The 12,608-nt window shown below is 38.4% G+C and overlaps 1 protein-coding gene across 1 annotated transcript in view; it reads right to left on the reverse strand.

Annotated features, from left to right (window-relative positions):
• The window catches only part of LOC143149630 (inactive rhomboid protein 1-like), a 56,898-nt gene that overhangs the window by 8,877 nt on the left and 35,413 nt on the right, over positions 1–12,608 (reverse strand). Inside the window, exons 5-7 of the mRNA XM_076317200.1 lie at positions 6,117–6,454; positions 5,108–5,194; positions 4,137–4,328 (exon numbers count right to left, since the gene is read on the reverse strand). Of these exons, the coding sequence (XP_076173315.1) occupies positions 4,137–4,328; positions 5,108–5,194; positions 6,117–6,454 (617 nt within the window). The remainder of the gene's footprint in view (positions 1–4,136; positions 4,329–5,107; positions 5,195–6,116; positions 6,455–12,608) is intronic.

Genomic DNA, 12,608 nt, shown 5'->3' on the forward strand with positions numbered 1-12,608 from the left:
TTTAATAAAATGTATCTATTTTATTCGCGATATACATATACAGAGTGTCTGTTTTATCCGGAACGGTGGAATATTTCATGAGCAAACCAAAAAAATATTCTTACAAAAGTTGTTTAATATGGAAGGGGATATTGTACGATATAAATAATTTTTCCGCAGCTGTACTATCGGTGGAACATTTTTTTCTCGATAACTCCGATTCCTCGTGAGATATTCCACCGTATCGAAATAAAACAGACATCCCGTATAATTATTGTATGCTGCACGGAATTAATGCAGATCCATTTCGATCGCTTTAAACTATTCAGTCGTTGCTGCCGCGAACAACCCGCTTTTACGATAATTCACTTCGATAATAATCCGCCCCCAACACTCCTCCCTCCAATGATTCGTATTAAAATTGATATACTGTAAGCTAAATATACCTTGCGTTTGTAGGAATCAGCGGGTTTTGTTGAAATAAAATCTAAATGTACGCGGTGGTATTTGCTTACCGCGAAAATCCTTTATAATTAATTATTCAATATGTCATTTTCACTCGGAGAACGCGATATCATTAATTTAAATAACGAAGCAAATAATAAACGCGGGTGTACGAAAATGGAAATATTAACCTGCTTCAGTAGTCTTTTGAGCGTCGAAACGAGTAACGGGACGCGGGTTTCATTTTTCATTCGGCAGAAAATATAATTTACAAAAGTCGCATTAAAATGCGTAGTGAAAATAAATTACGATCGATATTCTCGCGCTTGCATTGATATCGTCGGCGAACGTTGTCCCAATGCGGCCGTTATCGATACACAACAACTTCTCGCGATAAGTGGCGAAACTCTCGACGATATATGCATCGCGAGCGATCGATAACTAACGTACCGTCTGACATTTTTTCAAATATCACCGCGCTCCGTCAAGACGTCCCCGCGTCACGGTCTCGTTTCATTTCTGACATTTCCCGCTCGTCCACGTTTTCATATTTGTGCGTTACGTGTGTCTCTAACTGGGTCGTAGCTACGCGGTAAAACCATCGCGCGATCGTTAAAGCGGAGCGTAGGAGAGCTTGGGAGAAAGTTATTTTAATAAAGCCGCGTTATCATCATCGTGACGCGGAACGTGTAAATTGCAAAACAGAACGAGCCTCGAGAACACGAGTTCCTGTATTTCAATCGTCTCGTGTCCCTCGAAATTCTTCGCTGTGCGAAACACGCAGGCAGATTCGAAGAATCGAAACGTCGAGTTTTGTTTGGAACTGTCGTTTCAAAACCATGAACTGTGGATTTTTGAACGATCTTTCTTCACTTTGAAGGAAAAAAGGAATATCATTTAAATGAAGTACCGAAAATTTGATATACTTTCGAAATATCTATGTAAGATGATCTTTTCACGTTCGATCATTAAAATTTTTATCTATCCAATTTATTAAGAATTCCGACATTTCTTTAGTTTGGGTTGCACAGCTTAAATTAATTATACATCGCGTTAATTAATTCATTTATATTTTGCAAATAAAAATTGCTTTCTGGCTATTTTTGTTCCTAATTTCCAATCATACGAATTTGAATGATGTATAATTATTTGAATACATCTTGGATCACAATTCATAATACGCTCGATGAAACATGAGTTTTACACACACGATCATCGTTTCATTAAACGTTGATATTGTTAAATTATTTCATAATGAATCTTTAATGTTCGATATACAAAACTCGGTACTCTGAATCAATTTTTCAACGTAAAACTGTTTAAAAGTTTTTAAATGTTTACATACGGTATTTTCAGCAAAGTTAAGATTGAAACACAATGGAGCTACGAAGCCAAGAGAGTATTCTTTCGCATAGAAACTGAAATTTCTATGTTCAAGTTTCCGACATTTCTGTGTTTCGATGTTAACAAACATTTTCTTCTTTTTTCTTGGCTTCGATTACTTCTCCATTCGTAGTCGCAGCGATGACAAATTGCAAACGGTACAGAATTTTTACCAAGTACGATAAAAAAATTCAATAGAATTATTCATACGGAAATTCATTTATTGGTCGTTTCGGAATTAATCTCTTCATCGATGTGGAACAACAGTCGTATCAATATACAATGATTGCCCGATATCTAATAAATGTGTTCATCGGAATACTAAAACACACTGATAGGAAACGCATGATTTTTCGTTGTTTGTACGAATCTATTTACAATTACGCGTTGTTGATACGATATCCGTGTTGCGGATAAATATTACAGCGTAATTTAACGGAGAAATGTTTGATATTAAATGTTTATAATGTGACGTATTTTAGAACGAGCAGCTGTAGTATTTATTTTTACGGGCACATATTTGTAACTCGTTTTGTTTAAGTTTTACGTGAATTTTAATTTGGATGCGTGCCATTTTTTGCTAAACGAGATGCGCAGCTCGTATCAACGTTCTGCGAATTATTAATAAAATAATTTACCTCGAAAAATTAATTTCGTAGCAATAATTGGACTTCTGTTAAATATAAACGTTCAATTAAATCTAAATCTAGTAATTCTAAAAATAAATCAAATTCCAGTACGGTATTATCATGTGTAACCTTAATAATAATTAATCCTTCAATGTATATTCTTGCAGAAGTATAACAAAACGATTTTGGTATCATATTGAAGATACTTAAATTTCAAAAACGACAGAATTAAATAAAGTCACGGAACTTGTACAAGTTGCTCCTAATTGTAAAATAAATGTTTCGCGATGTATTTATTTAAAGCGATTAAAAATAAAACCACTATCTAAGACAAGTAGAAAAACTTTTACGATATATTATCAAATAAAACAGTACATTGAATTTATGTCACAAAATATACATTTACATCGCTATTTTTAAAATTACAATATATAATAAAAGAACTAGAAACGTATTTTATTTATTTTACCCTTCACAGAAGCATAATAACGAATTCGAAATAAATCGTTCCTACCAATTTTCGAATGTTTCGAAACAATCGTGCGTTAAAGAGTTAACATGGAAAGCATAAATAGTATTATCCTATACATAATCCACGTGTATTTCTTTCGAAAAAGTTTCCTCGAACAATGTAAGAGAAGCCTGTTGAAACGATAAAAACGAGGAAAGATAGTGCACGAAAATTATTCACAGCTTTTACATATAGATTATGTTGCTAGAAGCAGGGAAGCCTCTTCTTTAAGACGATTTCCATCTTGCATCGATCCGACTTTCCCTTGCTGAGGTATCGTCGTTTAAAGTGAATCATAATCTTCATCGCTTTACTACCTGCGTCTCGCTCGCACGATCTGAGTTCTCATTCGTGCAATCGGATCTCCTTCTCGCACAGCCTAACTTCTCATCCACGTATCTCGGACCTCTCGCTCGTACATCTTCACTGACCTACCCTACACGTGGAAGCTGTACGTTCGTCGGTGAAAGACGCCAAGTCGGAGCTTTTTGTTTTTTACTATTGCTATCTCGTTTCTCGTACGCATTTCCTGGAAAAAAGTAGGTCACGATGCTTCCGGCCGTTTCGGCGTTACGTACATTTTAAACGTTAAACATTGAAGCGTTACATCTCAGGAACTAATTCAGACATGGACTTCAAACGAAATGCATTATAAAGAGTGCTGCCTCCCTATTCCCCTTGAGCTGATTTCCTTTTTAAACATTGCAACTTATACGGTCGTATTTTGCGTTCAAAGTTCACCTTACATCGGTACGCGTGAAATAGAGCCTTTGTCAATTTTAATCGTACAACGTTTCGTCGTTATTTACAGATTTACAGATTGTAATATTAATACAATACGTTTTTCTCGTGTAATTCTAACAATTGTATTTCCATAGCATTGAATGATTTAAATTTCATGTTTAAGGTTGTGAATGCAAAGATACGAAACTCTTAGATTTGTATTTACATTTTCGTAGCTAACGAAACAACAATAGTAAATAAATGGCGTTTGATATGTCGATAAAAGTGTTTTCAAATACTCAGAGTAAACGTATTAAAATAAATGTCACTCGAGGATATATAAACAACAGAATGTATTTTTAATACAGCTGACGGAATTTGGATTTAACAAACTTTTAAAGTTATCAGCGAACAAATCTTCGAAATTATAGCGATATTAAAAGTCGTAGAGGTACTCGTAAACTTACCCGAAAAATCTGCCAACAATTCCCATGCCATACTGTCGTCTGTTACTGTTGTCGAATATTCGGTCAATGGTGCTCGGAGAAATTCTCGTAGCCCCTGTTAAATCCCTTCTCAGATTCACCCCTTCTTCGTGCTGCGCCCTCGTACCCTCACCCAAAGAGGCGTCGTACCTCGACCTGCTCCAACTCGTTTTTCTGTAATCTCTTTCTCGTTGTAGGTCATGCCACTTTATACCGTACGAACGAATATGAAATCTAATGACGCTTTTATTATAAATTTGGATCACAAGATAAGGGGTACATTTGTGGGTAGAACATTGGAATTTGTATTCTTTCAATTTTGCGCGTCTCTCTTTTTTTCTGCTTTGAAAATGTTGCATTTAATGTTACCAGATGAATAACAAGAAGCTGCTCGGATATTGTGTAGTTTCAATTTATATTTCCATAAGAAAGTAGTAAAATGATTTTTCAATCTTAGAACGCGCTGTTTCATTTGGATCTGATCATTTATTAGTTGTACATGAACAGAACTTTTTTATTCAATTTTCCCGAACGATCGCAAATGTACCTTTTTCCTCAATGTTTCAATCTTCGTTTTAGACCCACTTCAGGAAACTAAAGTTTATACAATATTATTTCTAAGCGAGTCGTTCTGAAGAGTCTAATGGAAATATTTTTTTTTACATAACACCGAAACATTTATTTAATTTGTAGATAAGAAGGTCACTGTCAAGGCTTAATTGAATCAATAAGTCGAAGAATAGTATACGTGTAAAATTAGCCACTTTCAAGTAATCTCGGAATTATATGCAAAATGCAGAGAGCTTCGCGTTAGGATCAGAAATAATGCAAAAGAAGTATCCGGATATTTCCTTGAGCTGTTTGTCAAATATCTTCAAATGTGATTTTGAACTTGTACACTTCTTCGACTTATCGATTCAATTATTTTGAGAAAAATAAAAACAGTTTCTCACCTTGAAATGTAATGGTCCCTCGGGATGTGACGAGGTCTTCTGACCTGTCCGTCAATCGTCGTTCTCTCATCTTTCTGCGATGCAAACCTGCGAAATCGGTACAAAGATTTCGTATATTCTCAAATGTCACGGATACACGTTTCTGAATACAAATTTTCATTAGTTTCATCGATCTCCGTGTTAGATCAATGTATCGAAATAAACTATCATTGTTTATGGGAAACGTATAAATAAATCTTAATCTATTGAGGTGTTCGGAAAGTCGTTTCGTTTTCCAAAATGAAGAATATACAATTTAATAAAATGTTTATACACTCTAAAAAAATTATGTTTCATTTTCACAAAAAAAAAAAAAACGAAATGACTTTCCGAACAACCCAATAGTTATTATTGTAGAATCTGTGTTTCACTAACGATATTATTAATCGTGACAAACCTATTGAAACTACTATGACTTAAAAATTTGTAATTTACAATTTAGAACCGCTCATTCTTGTTATTGTATATTCTATTTGCATTCTATTTTAATAGTTTCATTCAGTTCGAGTTACCTATCAAACAACAAATAGTCATCATTTCCGATAAAACTTATCGAACAGCACCACATCGAACAGTACTACATTGAACAGTACTGTCCGATAAGTTCGTTTCACCGAACGACGAAACTGATCGTGCAACCTGTTATATGGTTACACACGTGTCTCGTCCCTTAACCCTTTGCGGACGGGACGGTTCAAAGTGAACCCTACCGTGGTGTCGAGCTCCTGCCGCGATAGTCGTTTAAAATTGCCAGCGCATATTTCTGCTTAACCTCGGCCATCGACATGCATTTAGGTGGGACACATATATGCGTTTCTCGGCTCTATCAACTGTTTTCGCCAAACGCATATACGAGTTCTTCGTCCAATTTGATGATTTGCGTAAAACGCATATATGCGGCACTCGTCCGCAAAGTGTTAATCTCGAACAAGCGTAAAATTTGTCCCTGTCCGATTAAACGGGTACTCACCTGACCAATTCCTCGGACGTTGCCCGCTCGCCTGCGGAATCGAGCAGCTCCGCGACTTTTGCACTGTCCTCTTCGTCCTTTCCCAGGCCCTCGATGCCCTGTTCGATCTGCTGTTGCGATTGCTGCGACGGTGGCGGCGGTGGCGGAAGCGGCGGTGGTGGCGGAAGCGGCGGTGGGGGCGGTGGAGGCCTGTCGAAGAAGGATCTCTCCTCGTCGTGGCCATTTTCCGGGGACGACGCCGTCTCTGCCCTCGACATGTAGGCCATTACGCTCGGTGGAAAGCTACGCGAGTCCGGTGCGGTTTGCGATCTCTCTCTGGGCCGTTGTCTCGTCAGGGACTGGAACGATACAAGCCCCGAGTTTCCCGATAATATCACCGTACACTTTTGCGCGGTATCTCTTGAACGACTTTTGTAAATCCAATTTTTCTATTAATTCCACGTCGGGGCAAAAAGTGCGTCCGTTTTGCCCCGAGGGTTGTACGCGGCTGAAAATAAATGGTTCCGGGTAGTCGGAGAGGGGAGCAGGAAAAAGCACGCAATCCTGTTTCTATATTCTTGTGATTGTTATGGGAAGCCGATACGAGCTACATATTCCTGCTTTCGCAAAAAAATAGAAAAATAACAAAGAGTACTCCTCGTAGAGGAAATATTAAATTCGGGATCTGTTCCGTGCAGACTTCTTCAAATACCCCTAGGCAGGGAAACGTAAACACGATAGTAAATTAGAAAATCGAGCTCCTTTCTCGGTAAACCTTTCCCTACCCGACCAACCAAACCCCTCCCCCTACCGTCAGCATTTCAGAGACTCAATTCCAACAGTGAGCCGGTGCTTCAACCGTTTGCAGATATTTTTAACGTTTCGACGGGGGTCGTTGTCGCGCACTCCACTCAACTTATCGGGTTTACTTGGGCTCGAGTCTCACGTTAACCGTGATACCACGTAAGAGTAATATTCATTTTGTGCAAATTCTTTGTACAATTGTGAATTTTATACTTTGCGCAAACGTATTATGACCGATAACCTACCAATTCGGAGTATAGAATATTTTATACGTAAACTCGTCACGTAGTACCGAGGCATACCTCGAAATAAGTGATCGTCGGTTTTCGACATTGACAAGGTACTTCTCTGATAAAATCTATCACGATACGTAGAACGTGCTTGTATTACCTCCTCCTCTCGCTGCGTCGCAAAATGAAGAATACGAGTTCCACGAATTCGAGACACGAATTTAGGGCGTATAATCGTACAGGAGAACGCTTTAGGGTTGAACACCCTCGTTGTTCCCGCGTAGATCTACGTTAACGGTGGGAAGAATTTAACTCGTTGTATGGAAAACTCAATAACTTGAAAACGATTAATCCGCGGTGGAACGTTCGTTTAAACATTTTGTTCAGTTGTTACGAGTTCCATTAACCACCGGTCGAGAGTTTCACAGTTCCGGTACATCCTCTACGCTGCACGTTCTCTATTACACGAGCGAGTAACGGCAGCGTTTGCAACGTATTGGCAATAACGTTCCGCTGGTTGTTATTGCTTCCATCGGTGTTTATTAATCGCGCGCTGACTCCCCCTCCCCTGTGTTCCCCTTCCCTTGATCCCCGTCCCGCCCTCGGTGAACCAGGAAACGCGTTTTCGCGTGCGTCGATTAGAACGACGTATCTATAACGCTATTATGACGGCGGTTGCTAATTTCGAGAAGCGTAACGTCATTCATTAATATTAAACTAGGGGCCTGCCGCGCGTCTGTTAACAATGCCACACCGGCCAATTGATCGGACCCGGCGTAATGCTATTTTACGGTGGCCGATAACGACCTCGGGAATTATTTTATGCAATTAAGCGTGCAATTATTCATATCAGAAAACGCGTACGTGTAACTAATGTTATACCTCGCACGTTAATTCGCACGACGATGAGCCATAATGCCCCGTAATAGCCGTATGCTGATTACGTTCCCTGGCCCGCAAATCTCCCTCTCGCGTCCTCTGTTTTAATTACCTCCGGGACGCGGACGTGGAATATTTCGAGACAGGGTTACGAGGAAGTTAACAGCCTGCCGTGACACGGTATCGTTTCTTTTAGACCGCGATCGACCCACGGTTTTCGACCCTTCGTAAAGCGTACCGACGTTCGCTCGATCCTTAGGGTGTCTGTCCATGGTCGTTTCGACACCCCTCGAAGCTCGAAACACGAACGAATTCCGTGAAAGACGTTTCGCACAGTAATCCGAACACAGCACGGGGGTTTCGTTTTCGCTTCTGGATGGCCAAGATACACACGGGGTACGGTGAGGTGAGCTCGATCCCGCGTGAGAAAATCTACAGGCGTGTTCCGTACGCTCGAAATCAACGAGGATGTTCCGATAATCGTGGGTTACACGTTCCTCGTTCCCGAGCGCCACTTTTGCTTCGATTCTTCGAGCTTGTTAAACGCGCGAACCGATGCGAAATGATCGAACTAATGACAAATAGATTGGATAGTTGCTCACCAGCTGGGATATCAATCTTTGGTATACCAAAGTGGTCGATCTTCTTTACCAAGAGATCCTTAAAGGACTCTGTAGCTTTTTTATTGTTATATTATTAGGTTGTTCGGAAAGTTATTTCGTTTTCCAAAATGGAGAATAGATAATTTAATATGATGTTTATACATTTTAAAAAAATCGTGTTTCATTTTCACCGAAAGAAACGAAACGACTTTCCGAACGACCCAATAGTTATTATTGTAGAATCTGTGTTTTAATAACGATATTATCAATCGTGACAAACCTATTGAAACTATTATGACTTAAAAATTTGTAATTTACAATTCAGAACCGTTCATTCTTGTTATTGTGTATTCTATTTGCAACTATCAAAGCCAGACGCGGTCACGGTATCGAGTGACTCGTTCTTACTTATTCGGATGCAGATACGCATTATGCACTTTTGTGCTACTAGTCTATTTCAATACAATCTTGACACACAAAAGGAAAGAAACATGGAAGAACTCGATATACGTAGATCGTGCGGACTTTATGTTTTCAATTTTACAGCAAAAATCATTTCTGTCGATCTCTTCGTTTTTTACCTTTACCAATCGAGATTAGGAATAAAGTACGTAGAAAAATTGTAAGCTACATATTTCTAACATTTATGGAATGACATCGATAAAACATATATCGAGGTCCTTGAAGGGCTCGTAGTCCTTATTTTAACTTTTCACGAAGGATTGAAAACTCATATCGGAGTATTAAACAGGTGGGACAATTTTTAATTCACTATGCCCAAAGAATTGAAGTATTTCTTCGCACTTGGTGTTCACAGCAACTTCGTTTACTTGGAGATCTTAGAATGTGATATTCTAAGTATAATGTTTCTTTACTCTAAGAGATTGGTTAATTTATTAACAAGATTTTCTTTACGTTCGTCCTGTATCAATTTCGAAACCTCCTGTACACAGTCGCTATCTCCGTTCTACGTATTAATTTCAATGTAGCGCGAAGATCTTATCGAGCAAACTGAAATCTTTTAACATTTATAGTAATTAGTATCGTTTTCGACGCGCTTTGACAAGAATTTTTCTCTTCCGATTTCCATTAACTTTTAAGATTTTCGTGTTTAAATTATGAACTCGTGAAAATTCATCCTCTGTGTATACAACGAGCTACAAATTACTGTCACATAATTCGATATACGACATAGACCTTCGTCATAATTACATTATACAACACTGTGTTACACGTGCAGTATTTTGCGCGTTGTTCGTATCGTACTATGCTACTTTACATGATTTTTAGACACGTATTCTTCTAAAGAGAGCCAGCAAATGTGGTCGGACCGTTGAGTTAATTGATAAATATTATTAAAATATTTTTTTCCTCCTAACATCAAAGAATTCTCTTTGCTGTGCAAATTTAATCTAAACAGAGGAAAATTAAGCAAATATTTTATCTTATTCCAAAACGGTTGTATTTAAAAAGCAAGTGGTTTTTCAACTCGTGTTTATTAGTACTTTTTCGTTAGTTCCGAGGTGTAGAACACGCCTGCATTTTGTGCAATTAAACTTTTATGCAAAGTTTCGTAACAGGATTTCGAACTCATGCTGTATTTGAAAGTAGTTCTTCGTAAGTAGAACAAATCCATAACGAACAGCCCTCATACTCGTAGTCCTTGTTAGGCGAGCAATCCAACTATCTTTGCACTTGAAAGGATTGTATACTCCAAGAACTGTATACAATAGCACAAACAACTCTCTGCATACATTTGTACGGAGAGTAGCATACAGGTGTACATTCTATAATAGAGTAACGTACAACATTGTATCAATAATACCCGGTTATACGAAAGAGTTTTTCTGTACTGAAAGAAATTAAATCATCCCCACCAGTGACTGCGTTAGTATCGTCGTGAATGGTTCCAAACTAGAACCATAAGGTACGCACGTGGGATCGAATTTTATCCAAATACTAATAAAAATTATAATTTTGATATTTGACTTTGTACCTTCGTGAAAGCATTGCCAATGAATTTGTGAAACTTTTCCTCCCAATGGAAATGAATTCAAACACGACCGGATTCGAATCACTTTTAATCATACGCGACTGAAAGTTTTTCAAAAACGATTCATATACCGTATAATTAAAAATCGTCCGAATGGGGTCGTGTTTGGACTCATTTTCGTCGGGGAAACCTCACCAATCTATCGAAGGTAGTCCGATGCAGGTATACCGAAAGATATATAAATTTTAATTTTCTTTAATAGACGATTCATCCTGCACACGTGTTTCATTGCTCTTGATTACGAGCCTTTAGACTCTGATAATTCATTAGCTATCGCTCCATCTCGTTCACTTTTTATGAATCCCGCTCACTTGATTTCATACCGACATAAAAAGATCAAGTCGTTTCGATAGAAACGCTGTTTTCTTCGGTTATACAAAATTGAGCTGTCTCGATTGAATTTCATATAACCAAGAACTGCTGTACTTAAAATTCTCGTTAGAGAATTAACAGTACACAGAGAGAAAACAAATTGAATATAATATTTCAAACGTTTCAAGTGTTTCGATGTCTGGATAAAAGTTTCATAATAAAAGGGCAGATTCATCGTGCTGTACTTAAAAAGAATACTCGTATATGTATCGAAATGAAAGAAAAATCAAAAGGAAACGTATGTTCCAGAAATGTTATATTTTCTGTTCAATTTCTAATTAGAAATTTCACCTTAGAATCTCACCTTCACAATTTAAATAGCAAAGATTCTCAGTACCGTACTTGAAACAAACTGCTCCGTAAATCCGAACGAAATAAAACGAATACACAGACCTGTTCGAGCATTGTCGCGTGACGTTTCAAATTTCTAGATAGAAATTTTGTCCAATTATCATCTTATCTTGTAATTCCGGTAACAAGAGGGCGGACTTGTAGCACTTCACCTAAAACGTCCACTCGTCAATGTCTCCGATATTCGAAGAACGCGGGAATCAATCAGCGCAATCGAGCCCGCGTTAATGACTTGGATATCGACCAGATATGTCAACCGAATACCCGTTTTCCTATTTCAGGCCCACCTCGGGTACGAGGGCGTTCCTCTGTAGCAATCGTTTCTATAGAATTATGTAGATCTGTGTTTAATTACGTGATCGCGAAACAATCGCGAGTGCTTCTAGTGAATACTCGTTAAACGCGTCGTGTCCGCGGCGCACATGTGATCGATATTAATGACAAATCAATGGTGTAATCCAATATCATCAGTCCGCCAGGCTGGCCAACGGGCCTCCGATTATTAAAGTCTCGGAATTAATACGAATTATTGCCGACCGAGCGGCATTGTTCCAATTAAAATCCGGCATCGCGCCGCCTGAAAAATAAAATTGCGCAGCACGAAACACTCGGTATAATTGATATTTTTTCTTCCGATTCTTTTTTTTTTCTTCCTCGTTTTTGGGCTCGTGCCCACGGATAATCCGAGCAGCAGAACGTGGCAGTTAAATCTCTTGATTCCACCGACGCGTGCTTACAATGTGGAAAAGTCAACCGGATTTTACCGGTCGAACTCCATCGAACGCGAAAATAACAAGTTCTTCCTTTTTGTAGATGGTAGGAGGAGAAACGGAGTTGGAAGATTGATCAACCGTACAGTAGACGGCGATTAAATCGAAACTGGTTTCTTTCTCATCGAGCTAAAGAAGAGAAGAGAACACACGAAACAAGAAGAATATTCGTATGGATTTCATCGAACGATTAATCTCTTCAATTTGCTCCGTTGCACTTCTTACCTAGTTTTGTAGTCGTTAATCTTTTATTTCCGTCGAGAGATATATTCTATCGGTGGTACACCACCTTCTATTTTCCTGTTCATTTGGCGTGTTAGGATTGTATTGGTATCGTTGAAACGAATACGTACGAATTTAAATATCGAAAATAATGCCAATAATGAGACGAGTCGTCAATTGTACGAACAACGTTCATTTCTTTACAAGAACGTTCGACGTTTCGTACAAGC

This window comes from Ptiloglossa arizonensis, chromosome 7 (genome assembly GCF_051014685.1).
Source record: "Ptiloglossa arizonensis isolate GNS036 chromosome 7, iyPtiAriz1_principal, whole genome shotgun sequence".
NCBI lineage: Eukaryota > Metazoa > Arthropoda > Insecta > Hymenoptera > Colletidae > Ptiloglossa > Ptiloglossa arizonensis.